The sequence below is a fragment of the Lathamus discolor genome, chromosome 4 (genome assembly GCF_037157495.1).
Source record: "Lathamus discolor isolate bLatDis1 chromosome 4, bLatDis1.hap1, whole genome shotgun sequence".
NCBI classification, from domain to species: Eukaryota; Metazoa; Chordata; class Aves; order Psittaciformes; family Psittacidae; genus Lathamus; species Lathamus discolor.
In genome coordinates, this window is record NC_088887.1 from 9,302,499 (window position 1) to 9,328,746 (window position 26,248).

At 47.1% G+C, this 26,248-nt stretch overlaps 1 protein-coding gene and 1 long non-coding RNA gene across 3 annotated transcripts; one reads left to right on the forward strand and one right to left on the reverse strand.

Annotated features, from left to right (window-relative positions):
• The first annotated feature begins 2,061 nt into the window (after positions 1–2,061).
• NHLH2 (nescient helix-loop-helix 2) lies at positions 2,062–2,499 on the forward strand. The gene has a single exon (XM_065675645.1). It carries the CDS (start codon positions 2,062–2,064, stop codon positions 2,497–2,499), a length of 438 nt encoding a protein of 145 aa, XP_065531717.1.
• A 15,602-nt stretch (positions 2,500–18,101) lies between these two features.
• Positions 18,102–24,589, reverse strand: LOC136012551 (uncharacterized). 2 transcript variants are annotated; one of them, XR_010611805.1, is made up of 3 exons: positions 24,565–24,589; positions 23,578–23,898; positions 18,102–18,249 (listed from the first exon to the last, which is right to left on the reverse strand). It is a non-coding gene; the product is annotated as an uncharacterized LOC136012551 (long non-coding RNA). The 2 variants fall into 2 exon arrangements; XR_010611806.1 differs by lacking the exon at positions 18,102–18,249 and adding an exon at positions 22,177–22,360.
• Positions 24,590–26,248: the final 1,659 nt, after the last annotated feature.

A 26,248-nucleotide genomic window follows, 5' to 3' on the forward strand; every position in this document is an offset into this window, starting at 1 on the left:
TGGAGGCCGCGGCGAGGGATGAGATCTGCCTTTTCCCCATCCGAGCAGGACACTTTTTCCGCTCCTAATTCATTTGATTTGATTTTGGTGTTTTAATTTTTCCATGCTCCGTTGCCGGAGGGTCATTTAAACTGTAAAGGAATCGCCGAGGGGGCGAGGGGACCCGGAGAGAGAGGCTGTCCGAACCGCTCCGCCGAGGTAAGCAGCCTTCACAATGTATGTCTCTTTGCCAGGTACCACGGGCTAGCTGAAACGGGGGTGCAAATAGAAAGAAAGGGGAGAAAAAAGCATCTTTCCGGCTCAGCTCGCCAAAACCCGGCCTATGGGTAAATCCCAAAACCGAAGGGGAAAATCCAACTCAAACCTTTAAGCAACTTTCTCCAGGAACCAGCTCTGTAATTTCCCGTTTTCCTACAACTGCCCTCTTCTCCTGTGCTTTCGCACAAACCCGAAAGGTGGTTTTAAACGTTTCCTATTCATCTATTTTGGTTTTCTTCCAAGAGATGGCTGACACCTGACCCGCGGGGTTTATTTCCTGCTCCTGCCTCCTGGGCCTGATCCCTGCTCCTTATTAAAACTCGAAGAGGAAGGGTTCCCCATGGCGCTGGCAGGCGGCGGCCCTTTGCTAGGGAAGCAAGCACTTCCCTCCTCCCGCTCCAGGCCTTTTTCCTCCGGGCACCCCTGTGGAGCCCCGCCACGCGTGTCAGTGTCTCTCCCCGGGAAGAAGCGTTCCTCCTGCCTTCATTTAACGTCTCATTGTCATTATTATTATCGTTATTATTATTATTGCTACTTTTAATTCATTTTTCCCAACCGGGTCTGAGACCCGAGGGAGGACTTTGCCCGGAAACTTCGCATGGAAATACTGGGCAAACCTGAATTCGGGAGAAGAGGAAGGACGCGACGTTTCCTCCTCCCCCAGGCTTGCTCCTCACCTCCCCCGACACCCTGGCCGTGCACACACACGCACACCCTGAGCACACGCACATTTGTGTCCAAGGTTATTCACTAGTTGCCTGATGTATTGTTTTATCACATGCCGGCATGTCCACGGACGCGCTCGGGTTTGTATTGCTGTCTACATGACAGATGGTGCTCTGTGAGGCCGCAAGAAGATACGATTCAATTTTCTTTTGAAAGGCACGTCCGCATTTATTTATTTATTTAGCCCCCCCCCCCCCCCTCCTTTTCGCGCAGGGAGGGGAGAGGAGGGAAAATTTAAAGGAATGGAAAAGTTCGGCCGCTGCTTTTTAAGCTTTGGTTTCTTTTTAAATCCCACGCTTAAAAATAGGATCTCCCCAAAGCACCCGCCGTTCGGGCGCTGGCAAATCGCTGCCCTCGCTAGTAGCAGCAGAAAGGTAAACAAAACCGAAAAGGAAGGGAAATGGAGAGAAAAGAGCAGGGGAGACCCCCGCAGATACATCAGACCCCGGACTTTGGATTGGGGAAATACATTTCCCCACTGGCCTTGTTATGTTTAGGGAGCCTTGGGCTGTGTATTTAAGAGCATCGTGCCTGTAGCCCGGCTCCCACAGAGCGTTACCGAAAAAGAAATGGTTAAGCGGAGATCGGAGGGGGAGGAAATACGATGTTAAAATTGGAAAAGAAAAAGAAAACTACTTAATATTGAGCTACTGGGTATTAACTTGTTCGGTAAAATAGATGGATTTTTTCATTGCTTTCCGGGCCTATTTCTACACCCAGGAAAACAGGGGGAATAATGGAGAGAGGGTAGCTTCCCCTGAAGCTGCTGTCAAACACCAGTCTTTGACGGGCATGCTGAATGCCCGGGATGGTGATGGTGAGTGACAAGCATCATTCATCCCCGGCATTGCCCTCGTTGGTGCTCCCTGGAGGAGCAGCAGCTCTCCCGCCGCCACGGCCGGCTCCAGCGGGGCCGCGGCAGCGACCGGCGACGGCGGCAGGTGCCGAGGGACCGACATGTCCCCTTTACCCGTGCTCGCCTATCCCCCGGTAGCGGTACCGGTGCCAGTGGCAGGACTCTGACCCGCTCTCTCCTCTCCTCTGTCCCGGGAAGGCTCCTCCTCCGCCCCCTCCAAGATGATGCTTAGCCCTGACCAAGCTGCCGACTCCGATCACCCCTCCTCGGCTCCCTCCGACCCAGAGTCCCTCGGCGGCGCGGACCCCCAGCCGCTCAGCTGCTGCGTCTCCGACCCGGAGCCTGCTGAGGGCGGTGGCGGCGGCAGCGAGGGCCGGGGCGGCGGCGGCGTCGGGGAGGGCCGGGTCGGGGGCCGGCCAGGGCTGCACCCTCCGCCGCTGAGCCGGGAGGAGAAGCGACGGCGGCGCCGTGCCACGGCCAAGTACCGGTCTGCGCACGCCACTCGTGAGCGGATCCGAGTGGAGGCCTTCAACCTGGCCTTCGCCGAGCTCCGCAAGCTGCTGCCCACCCTGCCCCCCGACAAGAAGCTCTCCAAGATCGAGATCCTGCGCCTCGCCATCTGCTACATCTCCTATCTCAACCACGTCCTCGACGTGTAGCGCCCGCCCGCCCTCCCCGACGGACCCCCGGAGCCCCGGGACACTCCCCCACCTCTCTCCCCGGGGCTTCTCCCTCCCGGTGCGGTGCGGCCGATGGAGACCCCCCCCCCCCCTCCCGTTTATCGACGAGAAGTGTAAAACCGGATTGTTTCTTCAGGCTGTCAAGTGCCCCTTTATATATATATATATCCAAAAAAACCATCTACTTGTGACCTTAAACGTGTGACCCATGGGTGCAGTTAAAAATAACTATTTTTTATTTATGGTAGAAGGAGTGGACAATTTATTTTTTCCAAGATTTATTTATTTTTCAGAGTGGTGGCAATTTTACTTTGGATACTTTGTGCCAATTCGTTTCTATAGTCGGGTGTTTACACTTTCTCCGTGTGGAACGTTATGTTTAAGTTCATGAGTGTTTGTTGGGATGGATACAGTGATCCTTTTCCTTTATTTATTTATTCCTTTTAATTCATTTCCCCCCTCCAATTATATTGCACTTGTGTACGACAAACCTCCCCTGTTTATATTTTATATATATCAAGGCATTTGTTCTTGACCTTCCCCCCCCCCCCACCTTTCTTTTCTCGTGTGGTATGGACAACCACTAGCACTTAACTAGGAGAGGTTTTTTTAAACACTTGTTGTTCTTCTGATCTATAGTTACGTCTGGAAAGTACTTTGCAAATCGTTTATAAGGAAAGTAGTATCTTTGTGAGGTGTATATGTGCGTGTGCGTGTGTGTGTACATGCATGTGTGGGGGAGTGAGCGCCGGTGCGTATGTGGGATGGTATATTTTTAGGAAAGGACCTTTTTCCTAAAGAAAAAAAATAGAAAAAAAAATAGAAAGAAAAAAAAAATAACTCCAGGACTGCTTTCCTTTGTGACAACCAAAAAAAAAAAAAAAAGATATTCTATAACCTGAAGATGTTTCATGTTCTTTGCTGTGAATCTCTTAAAACAGGAAGCGCATTTGAGGGGACGAAAGAGAAAAAGAGAGAGAAAAATAAAAAACAAACCACATCTGCTATCCAAAGATTTTAGTCTTTTTCAGGGTTTTTTTGTGTGTCTCTGTTGCTTTATATAATGCAATATTTTGTAGTGAAAATAGAAAAATCTGGTTTCTATCTGATGCGTTTTTCATATCTCTCATGAATGGTGAGCTGTTTTGCATATAAATAAAAGTATCAAATAAAAGCTGTTTTTTCCTAATTCTTTTTCCCTGTTGGTCTTTCTATGAGAAGGAGATACAATGCCCTTACAAATGACAGGGATTGCAAAGGCTTCTCAGGTTGTGGGTGGAAAAGCTTCAACAGGTTACCTGCTTCTTCCTCAGGACACTCAGACTGCAGCCCCTCGCCACGGGTTCCCTGCTCCAGCTACTATTACCTGGCTGCACTGCCCAGCTCCGCATTGGGCATAAGACTGCTATCCCCAGCTTCTCCCAGTCACATCACGACTGGTATCTGGTCACACATGCCAAAGTTTAGGCTGTAAAATCTAATCTGATGCTTGCAACCACCCGTTTCGCCTCATTGCTCTTCGATACATCTGACTTTGCAACCAAAATGTGGGTGTTTTGCCCTACACTGCATTTTCTGTCCTCGGCCAGGTCCGATTCTACTGGAACCAAGTAAAATCTCTTGGATACTTTCCCTGTCTCTGAAAACCTCAATCATACTCCCTTACAGAGGGCTTCACTCCCAAAGCTTGTTGTTTGAAACATGGCAGAGACCGACCCAGTGACAGGTTATTACCTGAGTAACAGGAGACCTTTGTGCCATCTCATTTGTTAAATTCTTTTGTTGTTTACTGCGAGGGGTTAATTTTACCTATAATTTGAATATTGCCACTCACTCGGAAGGCTGCGTCTCCCATTGTTACTTGCTGGAGAGATAAAACCCTCCCCTCCTCCTCCCATTTTTATGGCCGACACTTTGCACAGTGGTTTAATTAAGTGCAGGGCTTGACCAGCTGAAAAGCTCCATGCAGAAATACCTGTCAAAGAGGCTGTTAATTCCACTTTCTAGCAATGTACGGTTCTCACATCCCAAGGGAGCCCAGGCAGGTTTGGTAGTTCAAAGCACAGTTTCCAAATTCTGCATCTTTTGGGGTAACACCAATGACTTTGGACCTAGTTTTCTTTGGGACACGCTTGTTTCTTAGGTTCTGTCAACATCTGGGTCGAGATTGATGCCAATTGCCTGAGTGATATTATAAATCCTGCCATTCAGCAAGCCTTCATGCTACTAACATGCAGGAGGGCTTAGGTAATAAAAAGGTTAATATGATTTCCTTCTTGAGCATGGGAACACACTTTTTGGGCAAAAGAAGGCTCTGATTTACCTTACTACAAATACTATATTACCTTACTGGCTGCAGTCACTGGTGGGACATGGGCTGTGGGACAAGGAGGTGTGAACCCAGCACTCCCCATGGCCACACTCTCACCTCCGGGTGTCTTGCAAACACATCAGGTCCCAGCCTGAGAGATGCTCAAGACAGGGCCATTCAGTGGAGATGCTGAGGACCAAGCAGTGGTTATTAGCCCAGGGTCGTGAGTTTCCAGCCACGGGACTCTGTGCCCAAGCAATGAGACAGTGAGACCCTCTGTTGTGAGCATAGGAGAGGGTAGTGTGGAGATGTGTGGGAACAGGTTAGGTTTGGAAACAAGAACTTACACTGGGTCATCCCGTTCCCACCATACCCATAGACCCCAGAAAGCCTGCTTGTACTCAACAGAGAGGGCAGGAAGGGCTTTGATTTTGGTGGTATCTACAGGATCAAGTCACGATGTTAACGTGCAGAGGGGTCAGGGCACTTGAGAAGACATATCCCTTTCTTCCAAAGGTTTATCTGATGGAAGAAACTGCTTTTCCCTACAAGTCCTGTCTCACTTCCGTCTCTCACCACCTTGTTTATATTCTCTCACCACCATAACATCATCCCAACCACTTCAGTTTTTCCTGTTGACACCGAGAAGGAGCCTCATTCTCATCTAGCAGTTGATGTTTATTGAAAACAAGCTGTAGTTTTTCCACCCCCATCCCATGCCTTCTCTTACTCTTGAGAAAGATCTGAGCAGTACGTACAAGCTGCAAGGCCAATGCAATAAAAAGGCTGCATGGCTAAGTGCTCATAAGCCCAGATTTATGAAGAATGGGTAAACAACCTTAACTCCACCTCGTTGCAAGTCTGTGTTAGACAGCAATAAATCTACTTAAATAATCAAAGTTACTTTCCCTATGTATATGTTGCCTCAGCGATAAAGGAATGAATGATCTTGAGTGACAATATTATAGGAGGAAGAGGGTGGAACTGGCTTAGTGGAAGTTTATACCATGCATGGCCAATGCAACAGTTGACAGGGAAGAAACAGAGTTAATATTTCCTGCTTTTTTAGGCACTAAAGCTAGGATTAAAGCTACATTCAAATATCTTTCTTTCACATTTAAAGAGGAGCTCATCCTATGAACCATGAAAGAGCACGCTCAAAGAGAGAGAAGGCAGAGCACTGCTTCTAGACCTTTAGCTGATGCTGAAAGAGGTGCTTTAATCCTGACTCAGTCAGGATATAAAACATTGTATGGACCAATTGCATGGACCTCTGGCAGTCACAGAGAGGAAGTACTTCCAATGGATAGACCCGGAATATCCCAGTATGAGGGATATCCAGTGCTCCCTTAACATAAGGTGGTAACACCTATTAAGACACATTTGCAAGCCTATATGGACATACATGGGCATAGTGTGCAATGTGCATTCGCATCAGTATTGTTAGGAAACAGGGCATCTCATGCATTCATCTGAACCCTGGAAACAGATCCCAAGCCTCATATAGCAAACGAGGACAGGCAGCAAACCAAAAGTAACTCCTACAAATAAACATACCGGTTTCCACAGGACTGTACAGCTAAGGGGGAACTGTTTCTGTGAGTATCATCTACTTTCCTAGAGCACAGAATATTCCAAAATATAGACTTACATTTATGCTGCTATTAGATATACATATACAAAAGGAAGTGTTTCTAGACATGGACCATCACTCACTAGCTGAGTGCATGGTATGTGTATATTCAGGGTCACACTACTCGTCAGGCATGAAGTAGTGCCTTACTGCTTGCATTAAAAAGTGGGTGATGCAGGTAGGATATTACCACTGATACTTAACAGCAGAGAAATTCTGAGGGTCTTGGATATGATTTGATATTTTTGCTGTATTTCTAGCAAAGAGTGTGTGCGTATGAGAAAGAGATGAACCCTTCATGGGGGGGGAAGGGAGCTGAAGAGGATGCTGTGTATGAAATTCAACAAAGAAATGGATCTTTTCCATTATATAGCCATAAAGAAACCCCTGCGACATTCTATCTATCTATTCACATATCTATCCATCTAGCCACCCTGTAACTCAATTAACCCAGTCCTTTTAGGGTGAATAAATGTGTTCTAATATCAGCCATTATTTTTCAGTACTCTCAGTTTATTCTCCAGGGTGGGACAGATCAATAACCACAATAGCAACCGACCCAAAAGGAAAAGGCAATCTCTTGGCACTTCTTTATTTCTTCAGAGGCGATTTTATTTCTCCTGCCTCTTTCCCTGGTGGCGGATTTTGCCTTTCCTGCCCAGCATGGCCGTGTTGTTTTATCCTGGGCTCTATTTGCATGTGGGCTTCAGATTCGTCTTTGGCTCCTTGCTTGGTTTGGGATGAGACCCTCCTGTCCCCAGAGAGGGGGGCAGGTGTTGCTCCAGTCGAGCGAATGGAACCAAATTACAGGACCGTCTGTCGCCTCCTCTGGGAGCCGGCGGAGGGAGGGGAAAGAGGGGAGGGGAGTGGGATGCCGTGCGACAGCAAAGAAAAGCAGAACATCATCCCGATACCGATAAGAGCTGGAAAACACGAGGCGCCCCAGCCCACAGCACCACCCCAAACCAGGCAGCAGCCACCTGAAAGAGAAATGTCATGAGCAGGGACAGAAATAAACCGAGTCACTGGCCTGGAATAACTTGGGCTTTAAGTGAAAGAGAGCTCAGACCCCGTCCACTTTCAGACATAGAAGAGCAGGCACAAAGTTGGGACAGATAGCGCTGCCTCTTTCTCAGCTCCCTGCTGTGCTCTTTGATGCCTCTTCTTCTATCCCTCTAGAGCAGCCTCCTCTTCTCACTGCTGCTCTCCATCAGCTCCCTGCAGCCAAGCTCCTCAAGCAGCTCCTTGCTTCCCCTGCTGCCTCCCATCCCTCCCTCCTTCTCTTCGAGGTCCCTGAGAGATGCACAAGTCTACCACCACTGCCAGCCCATGCCCTGCAGTGCCACAGGATCTTGCTTCTGTGGGGAGATGCTTGGTGCTGCAGCTCAGTGGCAGAGTGACAGGGCTGGTCTCTCATTTCCCCTCCAATCTGTGCAGAGTTTTACCCAATCAGCCTGAGAGAGATAGCTCTTAGAGCGGCAGGGCAGAGCCACTTGTAAAGCAAAAAGTGACAGTTGTTCTGCTGTTCCTCACTGAAACGTGAAGATCATCAGAGAAGAGAAAGCTGCTCCAGGAAGAATTCAGAGGAGACCTGGGAGAAGGGGTGAAAAAGGTGGCATTAAAAGTGCTTAAATCAAAGCAAAAGCAGCACAGAGTGAAAGAGGGAAAAGCAGAAGAAACCAGGTCACATAGATGGAGGGACCACATCAATCAGAAGATGAAGGATTTTGCATGAGGGTGGTGAGCTGTACATGTGAACCTGGGGCATATGCAGGTGGAGCAATGAGAAAAAACACACATGAAAAGGCAGGCAGCAAACATGGGGAAAGATGGCAGCAGAAAGTGTGAGAAGGAGAAGGATATGAGCGTCTGGGAAGAGCTGCTAACATGGGAGGATGGGGAGAAGATGGTACGGCAAGCCAGAAGCAGCAGCTAGCTCAGGGCTCTAAGAGTGAGTTCAGTCAAGGAACAGACAGACACCAGGCAGGAAGAGAAGTGGAAGGAGTCATTATTTAGACATTCAGGACTACTAAGGACTGATCACCACAACTTTGATCATGGCCAGAGGGATGGACTGGCACAGGGACTGAAAGGCAAGGATTTTGCCATATAACATCTATCCTCCAGAGAAGTCCTCTGCCTTTCTCCTTGCTCAAAACTATTCTGCATATTGAAGTGGGAGAAAGATTTGCAAACCCCAAGGCTAGAGCTCAGCACAGGCTCACAGACAGGATAAGCACTAAGGAAGAAAGGAAAGACATGCAGAACAGAGCAGGAGAGACCAGAATTCAATTGCATGCAGGCACAACATTCAAAGACAACTCTTTTCCACATCTCAAGTGCAATATTCCCAATATCAAAAGTTTTCTGCCCATTTAAGCGATTTCAGGATCTAAGACAGGCTTCAAGACTTTCCCAGAAATGACCCCTATAGGATAAAGGCACAGACCTGCATTGGGCTTTGGTTTTTCCAGATAATAAAGACAAGGACTGACCATGAAAAATTGCAGAAGGACTGCACAAGACAGATAAAACAGCACAAGAAATTCAACATAAATGAAGTGATAAGGTGATGAATGTAGGGAGAAACATTTCTAACTTCACATGTAACTGATAGGTCCTGAGACAAGCACAGAAGCAAGAACTTATAGTTATGATAGATTGTTTCATGATAACATCAGCTTGGTTCTTGGTGGCATGGAAGAAGAAAATTGAATGTTAGATACTATTATTGCAAAAGAATAAAACAGGTAGAGAACAAGACACAGAGCATCATTATGCCTTTGCCTAAAATCAGAGTAAGTCTGTATCCTGAATACCATGTGCAGCTTTGGTCCTCCAGTCTTTCATTATGAATGCAGTAGAAGTCCAAAAGCATCTGAGAATAGCAGCAAGGATAATCCGAAGTATGGAATAGCTTCTGTACAAGGAATGACTAAGTAAAAAGGGCTGAGGTAGTCACCATTTTACAGAAAGATGCATCACAGTTAGGAAGGGTATGGTGGAAAGGGATTGGTTGTTCCCTGTCTCTTCCAATATAGTTCGACAGCAAGAGGCATCAAATGAAGCTGTCAGGTGCCAGGTTTAAAGCAAACAAAAGGGGGTGTCTCTTCACACCATGCGTAGTAAAGCTGTGGAGTTCCTTCCTTTGGATGTTTTGAAAGCAAAATGTTACAGGAGTTCAAGGACAGAAGCTTACAGAGAGAAATCTGCTGAGGGTTTTTAAATGAATAGAAATTGCTTCCAACTCAGGCTCTCTACAAGCCATAAATGGCTGAAGGCCAGCAGACTTCTTGCAGGAAGTATCATATTCACCTCTGCTATTGTGATATTCCCCAGGCATCTGTTTTGGGGCCCTGTTTGAACTGGGATGCTGGGCTCGGTGGATGTTCAGTCTGGCTCAGTGCAACTGCTCTTGTGTACATCTTCGTGATCTTTGATAGATGCCAAGTTCTTTCAAGCCTCAGTCTTTTTGGACCTGAACACAAAGGCTGTCTGTATGGTAAGTCCCCAGTGGGTCAATGTGACAAGATAAATATGATCTTTTAGACTCAAAGTCTACATCCTCTAGTTCAGTCTATACCAGAGAAGCATAGCTTTCAAAGAAAGTATCTTTAAAACTCTCCCATTCCAGGGCTCCCCCCACAAAGCTCATTAGAGCCAAAGGATTTCTTCAGAACTACCAGATTTCTTGACCAATGAAGTAACTCCAGTGTACAAAGTAAATCACTGCAAGACTTCTCTACCCCATTCATCCTGTAACAGTATCCAAGATTTGAATCTTACTCTGTAAAGGTGAATTTACCTCACTTGACCTTTTCTTGAATCATTCTTAAACCAGTTCTCAGTGGTGCGTTTACAGTGCATGCTTGACCTAAAGACACTCATTAATACCTCCTCTGTATCATTTCAAGATATCCAGGTCTCCTGATACCAAACAACTTGCCTCTCGGTAGCATCCAAAAGGTGAAAGTCCTACATGAAACATGATTCAGAGTACATATTTACAAGTTCCTAGGGTGCACAGCATTATGAGGGGCCAAGGCCAGGTTCAAGTCCCATCAGCCACACAGGGATGCTAGCAATAGGTTGCATTGTAGCCAAAGGGTAGAAGCCCTTGTAACCTTTTCACCCGTGCAGATGGTGTCAGTAGTCTCTTAAATATTTCAATCAGAAACAGAGGTTCAGGTGAGAGCCAGCACACTATGAGCTATAGAGTCAGATCTGAATGGGATGAATATTTCACAGTCTCAGAATGTGAAACCTAAGGGGCATTCATCAGCAACCTTAGAAGACAGCATTTCTAGGGTAGGGTTAAGCCACGCTGGTGGGATGGCACAGAGAAACCTGCATTGCTTGCTAGCATAAACAAGCTGTAATAGCATTCATTGCCTTTCTACTCAGACAAACTGCATTTAATTACCGTGCGTCCAAGTTGCAGTAATCTGGATGCAGATAGATATGCAGTAAATTGAAAGGAAATGGATTTTACGTGACAATGTAGAAAGGAAAAGCACATTAAGGTAAAGATGATTAGGTGGATTGGAAGAACCCTGTAAAAGATAATTGCATTCGAAACAATAGCATCTTCAGCAGGAGAGTTTCTGTCATGTTAAAGTTACACCACTGTCACACTTGGAGAAGTGTCCACACCAGATTGGCTCCTTCTTACTCTGCATGGTGGCAACTTGAGTTTCCTTAAGTTGCAGCTTTTGGGTTTGACTGACACCAGCAAAGCCATTTCTCTGAATTTCTGAATCTCACAACCAGTCTGGTATCTCTCTGTGTCTCACATCCTCCTGGGAGACAACATATGCTTCCCTTTTCCACCCTTTACGTGTGTAGACTGCAAATGCTCTGTCAGCAGTATAAGGATCTGACCCACCCAGCAGGAGAATTCACAACTTGCCCAGTCCCACCCTGTCTCTCCAGATGACCTGTCCCACCTAGCTCCATCCCACCATGAGAGGTATATAAACCCTTGGCTAGCACATGTGCTTGCTCAGTCCCATGAGGTGACTGAGCTATTCTGGTATGTGCCTCCAGAGAAACAAGAACTGGCTCTTACTGTTTGAGAGTAGACACACGGGCATCTAATCGCTGTTTCTAGCGGTGACATATGAAGCAGAGAAAGTGAGCTGAGCAGGACTCTGCCCATCTGTAGTCAACCAGTTAAGGCATTATTAGATCCATTCACAAAACTAGGAGCCAGCTTTTAAGCAGTTCAACATCTCAGGCTGTTTTGATGTAGAGCTGTGGGTTAGCCTCTGCTTTACTGCTGGCCACTGTGTTACAAGCGCAGAAACTCTAATTACTGAATGTGAGTAAAAGGCTGCACCCTTCAACAAGTATTCAGAGGCGAAGAGGTCACCATCATCCACTCCTAGAATGGATGGTACAGTATGATGTGGGTCTCAGTATGTGCTGCATCCCAGCTTTCTTGCCTGCTTGTCCAAAAAGCCGGTTACTGATATAGTTCACCATATAACAGGATCCCTGCTTGACATCCCTGCACCACAGAACTTTGAATAAATACCTACAAAAAGCAGGAATATCCAGTTAGTCTCTGGATTAGCTTGTCCAACCATGTCTATTGTGTCCTAATGTCTCCTTTGAGAGACCAACTGCATGGTTGGTAAGCAGCAGTAAGTCTGCTCATTGCGGTCGTGTTAGGTCAACTGTCTCATGATTCTGCTGGTTTTGATGCCCTTCCAAAGAAGATGGATGCTTCACCCCAGCTTCGTTTTCACTGGTGGTGTGAGAAGATGTTCCTTATTTCTTCACTGTATGCATCTATCTGACAAGTCTACTTGGCAGCAGTCTTCATGGCGGTAGGGCTAATCCCACCATTTGCAACTTGGACGCCTATCATAAAGATGCATAATAGCAACTCATAATAACAATATGAATCACCTATTATTTGTTTTATGTTGGCATTTTGTATGTATGTTGTAACCATCCTCCTGTTTATCAGAGCCTGTATCTGCTGAGGAGGTATCTATGCTAGGGCCCTGTTGAAGTCCAGGCCTGATGTTTTCATTAGTGCCTAGCATTTTCATCAGTGTCTACAAGTTTGATTGTTTTTAGTGATATTCTTGATGATCAATACAGACCAGCTTTTCAACCCTTGCTCTATTTTTTCACTTTGTGGTTTTGCACAGACCCACATTTCTGTTCATATTTCATTTGCAGTAAGTTTACTATTTCACTCATGGTAAACCTCATATTTCTGTTACTTCTCTTTACAAATCTGACAAGCTCCATCAGCTCCCTTGGTGCTATTGGCCTCCTGATACCAGCATGAAACACCTTTGTCTCTTCTCTTTGATTTTTTCATATCCTGAATACCTTTCATGTATCCCTTTGAACATATTTTTCTTGCCTACCTGGCTGCGCTAACTTCTCTTTCAGGTACATCATTTCCATCATAAGAAATACACCGTTTTGCTTGTTCAGCTGGAAACTCCAGCTTTTTCCAAAGTTGCTCCAAGCCACCAGTCATGCTATCCATTGATTCTTCCCAATATCCAAATATCACCTCTCCAGATCTAAGTATCTCTATATCACCACCTTTGCTGCTGTTTTCCTGGAAGGGGAGTACGATGTGAAACACAGCCTGAATGACAGTCGAAGGAAGGGATGTTTCCTGGAAAGGGTGCTGAACACATGCCAATGAGCACTCTGGTTCTCTAAATCCTCATGCTGGAAGCCTGATGGGTACATCATGTTCAGGTAATGTATTTGGCAATCACAGCGAATGTCTCTGGTGGCCTGCAGTGAAAGATATTCCCTTTTGTTTATTTGTTTCACATCAGAAACTAAAGGAAGACTTTTATCTGCTTCAGCTATGACACCAAATACCCACTTAACTGACTTTTCACCTTGCTCAGTGACTTCTGATGCTGTAAGTCCATCTGGCTACACTTTTGGTCACCGGTGAAATGCAAAAGAAACCTTCCTGTGGGTGTCCTTCAGCTGTATTCCCACAGTCTATGCTTCATGCTCTTTTTTGTGGTACCCAGTGCCAAAAGAGCCCCACATGATTAAGCCAATCACAAGGAAAATGCAGCCTGGGGCTGCACACTCCTTTGCTCCATAGGGATGGGTCACGCACAGTGGTCATACATGCTAAGGGTGGACAGACAGTTTGGCTGTTAAACTCTAACAAAACTTTGTTGGGCAAGTGCAAATGAGATTTACTTTGTTTTTCTTCAGAAGCTCACAATGTAGCCAAAGTGGGACGGTGTTTCAGGCTATGACAGAAGTCATATCTGCTGCGGCGGAGGCCCTTTCAAGCCAAATTTCTAGTGTCTGCTCTGCAGAAGCTTTAGATCTTCTCAAAGAAAGGCACTGCGAGTCAATTTTAACCTACAGATACATCTGTTTCCTTTTCTCCAGCATCCTTCTGAGAAACTGCTTTTGAACTGCTTCAGATTAAACTCAGCTCCCCCAACCCAAACCACCAGAGACATCCACCATGGTGGATCTCAGCCTCAAGGGTTACACCTGGCTGGGTTGTAACACACTGGGGACAGATTCCTATGATGCAACCAGCCTTGTGGAGAGCGTTGTCAAAAACTGTGTTTTCTTGTTTTCTATGAACAGCTGTTGCAGAAAGCAAGGAGAGGAGCTGAAAGGAACCACCTATTGATCTGTGCCTGTCTGCAATGCTAGGGGCCCTATTGCTGCCACAATAATCTAGTGTGAGGTGTTCCTGCCCATGGCAGGGGGCTTGGAACTAGATGATATTAAGGTCCTTTCCAAACCAAACTATTCTATGATTCTAGGATACTGTCTTTTCAGTAAACCAGGTACTACCATAAACCCTTCTCCTTTCAACCACTGCATACACCTACCAGTGCATTAAACCCTAGAAATCACCTCTTGTGGTTGCGTGATGGATGAACCCAGCAGAAGCATCTCCTGCTAGTAGTGTGCAGTTAGGCCAGGATCAAGGGGTCTGTTTTTGAATGATAGACAAGATCATTCTACATGTGAGATGGATCCCCTGTGAGAAGAGGTGTAGAGAGGAGAGGGGATGAGCTGCTCATGCAGATTTTCTACGTTAGATTAGCCCCAAGCATCCACCCACAAAAGCAGGTTGCTCCTGATTGCTAGGATTCAAAAGGCAAGGGCCACAAAGGAGCAGTGCTGGCCTGTTATACAATCCCCACACCTTGTTTAATTCTGTCCTGAAGAATAATAACTGATCACCACTGCAGTCAAACAGCTCCTGTCTGAAAAGAGCATGTACCTGCCTCGCTTGGAATGGGAATGCCAACCAAAGGAAGATTTCATCCCTAAGGAAACAGCTCCACCTGTGCGACTGAAATGAGATGTGAGACGCTTAGAAATGTTTCTAAAGCTTACACGAGCATAACCACTGCCTGTTCTCGTTGCTTTTTAACTGTGTTTATTTACATCTCCATTGACATGGAGTGGTCAGCTTCAGCTTGTTCACTGGTTTTGATCTGTTTCATTTTTTCTGGGTCCCTCTTTAAGCCAGAGGGAGTCAGGGTCCCCCTCATGCACGTCAATAAACTTGCTGGATTGGTAGGGGATGATGGACATATTTGGTGGGACTTTGGGTGGCATGGTCTAGTAGAAGATGTCCCTTTCCAATCCTAACCATTCTATGATCTCTTTCTGAAATGATCACATATTCTGCTTCTGAAAATCTTGGCCAGGACCAGACCCTGTGCTTTGTAAAACTCTCTCTTCTCCTCCTCAAGACTGATTCTATTACTTTGCTGTGTTTATTGCAACCTGGGTGCATATCTCAGGTGAATATCCCTTTAACAGCCCAACACTGCTTACCCATGCGCTACCTGCTCAAGGGAAAAGAACCGGTGAATCTCATTTCTTCACTCACCAAAGATTCCCCTGCCTCCCTTTCCATCGTTACATTTCTGGAAGCTCTTTTCCTCTTTTTTATTTGAGTCTTGGGGGTCCCCTGAGCTCCGTGATTGCATTTAAAACAGACACAACGACATTATGAAGCATTAAACTAATAGCATTTGAGACCATTTTTCTCCCGTAAACTATTATGACGTCCCTGGAATGGCTGGCAGAGGGCTGAGCACCAGCACTGCCATCCCTCTCTGCCATCAGTACCCACTCTGGGATTCAAGGTGCCATCTCTTGTGCTGCTCTTGCTGTAACAGCCCCCAAGAAAGCTGTTTTGATCTTCAGATGAGTTGTTTGGCACGACCATAATGACAAATACGTGGATAGGGGGTTAACCATGAATTGCAAAGTACCCATCAAATCCCCAAGGTGGAGAGGAATATATCTTCCTTCACACCCTTTTGATGTATAGTTAATTACACGGATCTGGAACTGTTACCATGTGCAAACACAGTGAAAATTGACTTTCTAAGCCAGCCCTGGCCCCTCTGCATATGTCACTTGCTCTAGCCCAAAACCTGTCTGTACGTACACAAATACATCATCAGTGCTGTTTTAGACCCATTTGATAATTCAGCTTTATACAATGTCAGAGGGATAGAACGGAATGTAGCATCCTTCAGGCCTGATGCAGCTTTTTTAAAAAGAAGAAAAAAAAAACAAACCCAACTTATTTTTTATTGGTTGTTCTTTCTCTTGCCTGAATAAAAGCTTAAGCACAGCTTGAAAGGGTTGCATGTGCTGAAATGTAGCCCAAGGATATGTGTTATTATCCATCCCCTCTTGACCAGCAGGGTCTCGGCTCTCTCTCCCTTTCAGCCTTTTGTTTGAACAGATGGGATTGGGGAACGAAGGGAAAGAAAGGCAGTCTGTTCTCATTAACGCTCCCAGTACACAAACACAAACCTGAGCACAGGGGACCTACAGAACAGGACTGCTTCCACTCCATACACATCCACTGAGACCATATGTACCCGCACACAAAGGCAGACAGAAGACCCACATTGAGCCAGCTACTAGGCATTTACCAAGGATGTCTCCTCACCAACTAATTAAAAATATATATATATCTTTTTCAAAAGCCCTCCTCATAGGTAATTTCCTTTTTATTCAGCTGCACAATTTAAAAATGTAACCTTCAAATGATGTGGTGTTGAGGCTGTTCTAAAAGAAAGATTGTCATCAAATCATCAAATCAGCCTAAAACCTGAGCGGAGAGCATTTGCTGTGTCTTGGGCTGACGTGAGCTACGTGAAGAGGCTTCAGGCTGAGCCTGCCAGACCAGGGTGAGGTTCATCCAGCCTGGCTTTCTGGAAAGGGCCAAGGCTGCTTCTTCTGGAAAAGGTGTTCAAAAACTGGCTTTCAGCCGTGATAGACTCCCTGTCCATTGAGAACATCTCCTCACAAGCTCTGTGGCTAGGGTAGGCTGCAACACCTCAAAGCCAAGTTCTTGTTTGCATTATGGCTCTTGCATATTTTTCCATATAGAATCACAGACTAATTTGGGTTGGAAATGACCCTAAGATCATCCAGTTCCAGCCTGTAATGGTTTAAACCCAACCACAAAGCCCGTCTACTCACTCCCCCCCTTCTTGCCCTCCCCCTGCTCCTGGAGGGATGGAGAGGAGAATCAAAAAGAATGCAGCTCCCACGGGTTGAGATAAGAACAGTTTAGTAACTAAGGTATAACACAAATCACTACTGCTACCACCAATACTAATAATGATAAAGGAAATAACAAGGGAAGAGAATACAACACCTCAGCACCAGCCAACAGATAACTCGCCCCATTCCCCCCAGCCAAGCACCGACTGATACCTTGTCCAACCCTGCAGTCCCCCAGCCCTCCCGGGTAACTCCCCATTACATCCTGGGCATGCCGTGCTGTGGTATGGAATACCTCTTTGGCTGGTTTGGGTCAGGTGTCCTGTCTCTGCTTCCTCCCAGCCTCCCCTCCTCCCTGGCACAGCATGAGGCTCAGAAAGTCCTTGGTCAGACCAAACATTCGAGCAGCAACTGAAAACATCGGCCTTATCAGCACTGTTCCCAGGCCAAAAAAGCAAAACATAGCACTGTACTAGCTACTAAGAAGGAGAAAAATAACTGCTACTGCTGAACCCAGGACACAGCCCCACTGCCACGGGCAAGGACACCTCACACTAGACCATGTTGCCTCTACTGATAGAGCTCTTGGGAGCCCCATTTAAACAAATATTTGATGTTTCTTTTGAACCACGAGTGGTAACTGGCTTCAGTATCTCCTGTGGCAGTAAGTGCCTGAATGGGCAGCACGTGGGAAACATGTCCTTCCAGCAAAGCTCGACTCCTTGCTTTGGAGAAGGACAAGCGGCTCTAAGCCCTGCAGCCTGGTGGCTCAGAGGGGACTGCCCGCAGCCAGCTTGACAAACCCAAGCCACTTGAACTTGCTTGGCTTGCAAAGGTGGGGAGTTGAGGTGAGTTCCTCAGCATTCCTGCATGCCATACATCCATCACAGGTGTGGGGCACACACAGATGGCTACTGCAGCGCGAGTGGCACATGGCTGTTCATCAAGATGCTGTACTGCAGCTGCACACCAGCTAGACTATGGTTGGAAGCATGGCAGGGCAGGTCTCTGCCTGAGCATGGCAAGCTGCTCCAGACAAAGAGCTTCTCCTCCTCCCCTTCCCCAGTGGTGACACTCATTGCGGCAACAAAAGGGGTTTTGGGGAATTCAGGTCTCGTTGCCTTCTCCTTTCTCCCCAGGTGAGTACTGCCTCCATTTGTGCTCACTGCGCTCCCCAGCTCTATGTGAGGCCTGAAGGAAAGATGTGCCAGACATCCGTAGCTGCTTAAGAAGGAGCCCCAAGACCAGAAGCACTAATGGGCAGTTGGTGGTTCTGAAACAAGCACCAACAAAAACAGGTAGAGTCAGGAACCAATTATGGAATCATAGAATCACAGACTGGTTTGGGTTGGAAAGGACCTCAAGATCATCCAGTTCCAACCCCCCTGCCATGGGCAGGGACACCTCTCACTAGACCCCCAAATAGTGTCCTTCGTTAAAACCCTTGACTGACTTTAGTATTTGATCCTATTTCCCCAGGAGCCTCACTATGCCCTGTCAAATATATCTTTATTTACTTGTTGGGTAAGAAGGTGAGCAAAGCTCTAGAGTGGCTCTCCTCTTGCTGCAGTGGGCTGCTATGAGCTGGAGATATGGCAGGCTCTTTCCTCAAGTGTATGAAGAAACATCCGCATATTATGTTCAGCAGCAGGCAGATCTATGTTTCATTACAGCCTTGGGCATTTGACACGTAGTCTCAGGAAAAGAGCTGTCATTTTTAACCCAGGTACTGTGAGCATAGGGAACACAGAGCAGAAAATGAAGTGATTCTCCCTGTGGGGCTGTTTGCAGGAAGATCACAGTGGGGCCAAGGCAGAGAAGAATTAGTACCTCTGCTCACAGGATCTCACGTGCTCCACAGGCACGCAGAGGCAGGTTTCCATAGGCGCGCATCTCCCGAACATCATTGCACTAACGCACGTGCTTCGGGTTATTGCCAGCAGACAAGTGGCTGGCAAGACCCCTCTGCCAACTGTTTTCCATGCAGAGTTGCCCAGTTTCTGCAGATAGGAGCAGCAGGGGCAGAGCCCAAAGGCAGCCCCCTGCTACATTACCATGGACTGGCACAGAGCCAGCTGAAGGCTTATAGGTGGCTCTGTGTGTGGTGGGTCCAGGTTGCACATGCTAGCTCCATGGCAAGCCATGTCAGGCCCACTGCTCTTCATGTCTCTGCAGCACACCTCCTAGCGCTCCCAGCCCAGGACCGGGGCTGCAGGGCACCAATACCTGCAGTCAGCAGCATTCCCCTAAGGTCTGCCCACACCCCACAGTGAACATCAGCTTTAATTGCACAGCACTTAAGGCAGGTAAGGTTTAGCAGGAGATACCAAACCACCAGCCACAATTTTCAGTAGCCTGTAAGAATAATACTATTATAATACAGAAATACTATAATACAGAAAATAGATGCTGCTCTTAAAAACCCAGTCAACCAAGGAACACAGGCCCCCAAGCTTTTTGAAGCGAAACACTTGAAGTTTGGGCTCAGCAAACATGATATAGCTCAGCAGCTTTCCCTCTTCCCGACAAGGAATGGCAATGCTTTCACAGCCAGACCATTGCAAAAACTCTTTGCAAAGAGATGAGTTTCAGACCAATGAAAAGATTTTGCATCACCTTAAAAAAAAAATAAAATAGCTTAAGTGAGAAGCTGCTTGAAAATGAAATATTGAAACAGAGCATTGCAATAACTTGGAGATGTTCCACCTTTAATTTACCTATGGGGGGAAAAGTGCCTGTACAATCAAAAGGAGCTTACAATGCATCAGCAAAAGCACCAAACTGCTTGGACTGCCACACATCCTTCTTTAGTTATGCTGTGTCATAGGAAGATTGCTTGAACTTCTCTCTCTCTCTATTTCTAAAATGTCCCAAAGCTATGAAGGTAAGCCTGATAGGTATAAAGTGATCCAACTCCTGGCAGCTATACCTTTTCACTACACAGCTGCTACTAGCCAAGCTTGGAAACAGCATGTTGAAAGACAGCTCTTTGGTGCAGTAAAGTTGTCACAGAAGTTCATGCGATGTTTTGCCCTGTCATGTACAAGGGAATCTCTTTCAGGCCATCTGTGCCTCAAAGCTCAGGACAGCACTGTGCTACCTGAGCCTGTACTGCATGGGAGAGATGAGCTGTGCCAGGCTGTGTGCTCGTGCCACCAGACAACCACCGCTTAAGCTCCATCATTCCACACTTGCTTGGGTCAGCAGCTGTCAGCAGCTGGATGCACCCTGCCATACCCCAGCTCTCACATAATTTCAGATGCCTGGAACAGAAAACACCCAGGGTACCATCACCAACAGGACTCAGGGGGGCAAATCCCAAATGACAGCTAATAGTGGAGGGCCACCTGTCCCCAGGAGCACTCCATGGGCCTATATGTCTGTCAGTGTAGATATACCAGCTGAAGAAGTCTTAGGAATTACAAGCCCTCATTGCAAATAATGCCATCCACATCCTGGACTACATTAGGAGGAAGGTAGCCAGCAGGTAGAGAGAAATTATTATCCAAATCCGCTCAGCATTGCTGAGGATGCACCCAGATATTGTGTCCTGTTTAGATCCCCCCCAGTATCAGAGGGATGTCAAAAAACTTGGGAGCATCAACAGAAGTAGTGAGGGGCCTGGACTTGTTAGAAAACGTTATAGGAGCTGGGCTTCTACCTGGTGAAGAGATACTACTTGGCAGTATTAGAGCAGCCTACACTTATTTCAAAGGGCGCTCCAAAGCTGATGAAGCCAAACTCTCATAGAGTCTTAGTCACAGGCTGTGGAGATGATGCAGAGGCTGGAGGGAGAGTTCAGTGTGACAGCTCCTAAAAGCAGGAGGAGCCATTCAGGAGGCAGGGCTGTGCAGGCAGTGTGTGACTGCCCTCTCTCCCAAGTTTTGCTGGGGATCAATAGCCAGAGGTCTCAGTCCAAGTCAAGGGTCAAGTGTTTTCATTGAGCTTCAGAAGTTGTGATAACTTCTCTATGCAACAAGAGGCTGCTCCAGTAATACCTCAGCTCTGCAGAGATGCTTTTAAACTAGTCCTGGCTCTGGTTTTACATTATTTCCCTCCATCTCCCTGCATAATTTCCTTCCAAATTAATGTGGGACCATGACGATCCGAATCTATTTACAATGTTTAAAACTGGATCACAGCTAATACAGAAGGGCTGGAGACAGCAAGTAAACCACCATATGTTAGTTAGCTTTGAAAACTGCTCAAGTCCAGAGCCAAAGCTTCCATTCATCTGAACTCTGCAGAACTGCTGATACGGACGGAGATCTGAATCTTGTGTCTGGTTGATCCAAGTGCTCCTCAGTGGCAATCCCCAATGATGGGGGAGGATGGGCTGACTGCTGGACTGCAACTGCTAGCTGCTGCCAGTTCCCAGTACTTCAACTCTGCCTGGGCTGCCACTCACTGTTGTCGCTGGAATAGCTGAAACTGGGATGTTCAGCCTGAATGGGTCTTCAGCTTTGCTGCTTGAACTAGTTTCTACCTGACAGCTCACTCTTTCTCCCAGTTACACAGAAACCCAAGGCACTCAGTGTAACTATGGCACAAACTGACACAGACTGTGGCTTAGGTGCCAAGGGTAGGGAAACTGAGGTGGGTAAGGAGGTCCTCCTAAAGTTGGGCTCTGCCTCGCTCCAGAGCCCAGCTCCGTGTCATCAGTAGTCACAAGAGCTCAGCTTCCCAGCACCATTTGCATTCAAGCCTCATACATCAATGTGATTTAGTGTCCCCAAGAAAAACTTGGTCCTTTGGTCTCAGCTGGTGACTGCACAGGGAGGACAGAGGAGGGAACAAGCAGCCCATCTTACAATTCAAAATGAAACAGGATGGCTCGGCAGTGGCAGCACTGGCAGGAGGAGCAGCAGTCCCTCCGTGCTGTCTGGACTATTTCCCAGAAGGGACAGTAAGGGCTGTGTAATCAGGCTCAGCTGGTAATCAGGCAAAGTCCAAAGCAGCATAAAGACTAAATTATCCCTTAGTTCTTCCAGCTCAGGGGAAAGGATATTGATAGGGGAGGTGAGGATGGCTGCTGGACTGCAGCTGCCGGCAGCAGCCCATGCAGACGGAGAAGCATCTTTCCACCTAACCTGCCTTTAGCTCCATTATAATTCAAATCGCCGGCTCCTGTCGTGCAAAGGGCGCCTGCAAATCCCAAACGCCCCTCTCAGCCACACACCAGCATAGCTGCGGGCACCCTGCGGCCCTGGGGGGAAGAACACCACCTGTGCCTGCGAGGAGTCCTGCACTTCACCCCGGCTTCCTCCTCTCCCAGGTCTACGAAGAAGGTGAGTGATGCCAGGCCGTCTTAGCATGAAAGATGGTTCCAGCAGACGAGGCTAAACCTGAGTCCGACTGGATGAGTAACCCTCTTTCTATCAGTGCTGGAAAAGTGAGGCAAAGAAGTGGTAAATGCTCCATCCCTGGCACCATTCAAGGCCAGTGGGACAGAGCCTTGGGTGACGTGGTCTAGCGTGAGGCATCCCTGCCCAGGGCAGGGGTTTGAACTGGATGAACTTAAGGTCCTTTCCAACCCAAACCGTTCTATGACTGATTCTATGATTCCACACTGACAAAGGCAGGAGTCTGCTTTGGTGCTGGATTCAGTCCTGGGAGAGGGGTTTATCACACCATTAAAACCCAGTAGACCCATCCCCATGTCTTCGAAACTCATAGCCACCGAAGTTACATGATCATCTTTAAATCACAAGATTTAGTATAAACAAGCAGGCTTTTGTGAGTGGTTTTGGTTGGTAGGGGGCTAACATTTTATTCTCTAGCTTCTGAGCCTTTAAAACCCTGCCATGGATCATGACTTCAAGCTGCTTTCTGCTACTGCTCAGGCTGGGGGGAACCCTTGGTTTCCAAAATGGAAAGCCAAGTCCTTAATTTCACAATATCAGTCAACTCCAAGGTCCTCTGTTTCACAACCACTCTTTCCAGTACCTAAAGGGGGCCTACAAGAGATCTAGAGGATGCTTTACAAGGGTAGGTAAGGATAGGACAATGGGGAATGGCTTCAAGCTGAAAAAGGGTACATAATGTCCCTTCCAATCCAAACCATTCTATGATTTGATGATTTAGATTAGATATTAGGAATAAATTATTTACTGTGAGGGTGCTGATGTTCTGGCACAGGTTGCCCAGGGAAGCTATGGCTGCCCCATCCTTGGCAGTGTTCAAGGCCAGGCTGGATGGGGCTTGGAGCAACTTGCTCTAGCAGAAGGTGTCCCTGCCCATGATAGGGGCTTGGAACTGGATGAGCTTTAAGGCCCCTTCCAATCCAAGCCATTCTATGGTTCAATGATCCTCACATTGCAGCAACTCTGCTGGCTGTGCAAACACCATTTGTGGGGACCACACTGAAGCCCAGACCTCTGAAAAGGTCCTGACTAAAACACCATCCAGCAAAACAAATAGAAGGCCCTCCTTGAACTGGCTGTGCTCTCTGAACTGGACCGTGCTGCAGCCCCATGAACGGTTGTCAGACAAACAGCGTTATATAGGTCAGGAATCTCTGAGCTGGCAAGGGCAGGTGAGGAAGGAAAGAGCATCCCACACAACGCATCCCCACCGCCGCCTCGTACAGACGAGGGGTTACCTGTTGTCCCTCGGCGCCTCCCGCTGCCGTCGAGAGGGAGGACCAGCGGCAGCGCCACCAGCCGCAGGCGCGGAGCTGCGGCGCCACCTGGCGGTCAACGGCGGCAACAGCGCCTCTGGTGCCCGGGCGGGATTCCCGAGGATGCGGGCTGGGGAGCCCGGAGCCAGGATGGGGCTCGGCAGGACCCCGACACCGAAGGAACGGAAAGACACAGAAACCGATGGTGTTTCTTTGTTTAGCGGTGATTTTGGAGGAGAACGTGTATTCGCACTGCTCCTTGTGGGGGTGTCCGCGTAGCTTCTGGACTGGACGGACAGTTACCTGAAGGTGAGGGAAAAAGTGAGTCTCAAAAATGTGGAGTAATGCCTACAGGCTTCTTGAGGAAAGGCGGGCAGGTGGTGGCAGAAGCTGGGTATTGCCTGTATTATTGAGCTCAGCCCTTATTTGAGGTGATGCAGTCTGCTCAGAAATGAGAAACTGGGCATCTTCATGAAGGTTTGACTACATTAGCCCATGGGAAATCCATGTGTACACTGACCAGCAACACCATGTCTGCATACGCCCCTGTGTGCCCCTCATTATTTACTGTGGCAACTGGTTAAGCCGCTGCCTTAATCCCTGCCCTGCTTTTGTGCAGCACACAGCACCATGGATGTCTGCTCTCACAGCCAGGCTCCTCCGCACACTCTGCCTAAGTGTGAGAGACTTGTTTCTGTTCTCCTGTTTAAGGAAGCAGACCTTGCAGGACTTTAGGAACAAGACATGGGCAGAGGAGTCAAGAACAGCAGGCTGTGGGGAGCAACAGGGCAACCTCATGTGGAGGATGTGGCCATCCCATCACCTACTTTGCCTATGTCAGAGGAGATGGAAAGATGAGTCCCCGTCTCCTGCAGCAACAGGCACACCGCCATGCAAATGATACAGGGCTGTATATCTCACCACCTAGGAAGATCGAGAGCGACCAGCTCACCCTAATGAGCTACTTACCCTGCAGCTGCTGCTCTCAGTCTTCTGACAAAGCCAAGCTACAGCCACCTTCATCCTAATTTATACCTCTGCAAGCAGGCACTGGGTCTTGCAAGAAGGAGCAGCCTTGATCAGCTGCAAAAAGGCACCACATGAGAGATTTTGTTAATTAGAAGTTACTGATGTCTGTGTAGCTGATAGTTTGTGAGAAACTGTTGATGCTTGGATGGATACTTCTGACCAGCCCAGCCTACCTATCACAAACCAGCCACTAATAGAAAAGAGAGTAGAATCCCATTACACTAATTACGCTGTGCCATTTTAAAATCTCCATCTAGCTAAATCTTGAAGGACCTTCAGGAATTGTGCTGTGATCCAGGAAAGCAGTGACCCGCATGCTTAACTTCCAGAGCGAAGGCAGACCTAATGGGATGCAAAATTAAGCTGGGTTTTCTCTGGGTTCAGGGCTGTTGAGGCTAATGCTTCAGAGGTCAATATCCCATAGTAGGTCAGCATCAGCGGGGAGATGGACAGAGTGCTGCTTCCTAATTTTATTTACACTAATAAATTACCCACCTGTGTCCATTAATTTACAGGCAAAAAAAGCCAACACACTGTCAGTGGGTAGCTATAGAAAGCAACTGGTTGTAGTGTTTGGTTCACTGGACTTCAATAAGTGAAGTGTCTCAGGGCCTGAGGACTGTGGGCAGGCTTGGTTGCTCCTGCACCCTCTCCCTGGGTACCAGGCTCACCAGGTTTCCTTCACAATGCTTCCAGTGAATGGTGGGGTTTAGGGCCTGACACTCAAGCAGTGGTTTCCCAGCTCTCATCTGAGACACAGGTTAAGTACAGGAAGCGAATTTTGGCTAAAGGTGAATATATTGCAATGAAAAATGTCAAAAGAAATACTCCCACTGTTTTATTGGAACAGTTCTGTCATGAAAACACAATTGAAATGCCCTTTATGCTACAGGATCTTTGCTTTCTGCCACTGGAGAGTTTCAGCTGGGTAGTTTTCCATTAGCACTTCAATTAATGTCACTGAGGGCCCGCCTGAGCTGGTTCTTTGGTAGCCTTGCCTTGTTTTGCGTGTGCAGTTATTCAGGTTCGCACTGTCAGCATAAATGGTGCTTGTCAGCCACATAGTTCTGTGTACGTTCACAACACATGGAAGTCAAAAGGACTTACTTAAGTGTTAAGTACTTGGGGTCTTCAGCAGATCTGAAAAATGCAAAATGCAGCACTGAATCAGGCCCTGTCCTGATTCACTTAGCTGCCTAAATCTCTGCTTTGTGGGTTTAATCTGGAAAAACAGTAATCAGAATGAACTGTAGGAGCAGCACATCTTTGCAAGACAAGCCTTACACATCTAATTGCCTGTTTAAAGCCCTAAAATCTGATACCTGCATATGAAACAGCGATAGAGAAATGTCTGCAGCCTGAAACTGGTCTTTGAAAAGGCATTGGGTTCATAAATCTGCAGGTTTTAACTCAGACAGAATAATAATGTAAGTAGTCCACTTTATGGAAAGGCAGGCGTTTGTATCTTCGTCAAAATGTGCCAGATAGCATAAGGAAAGCTTTGTAAACCTGGGAAGGGAAGGGAAAGGAAAGGAAAAGGAAAAAGAAAAAGGAAAAGAAAATGGAAAAAGGAAAAGGAAAAAGAAAAAAGAAAAAGGAATTAAAATAAAGCTACCTTTGTTTC

Coding starts and splice junctions, on each gene's coding strand:
- NHLH2 (XM_065675645.1), top strand. CDS start 2,062: ATGATGCTTAGCCCTGACCAAGCTGCCGACTCCGATCACCCCTCCTCG.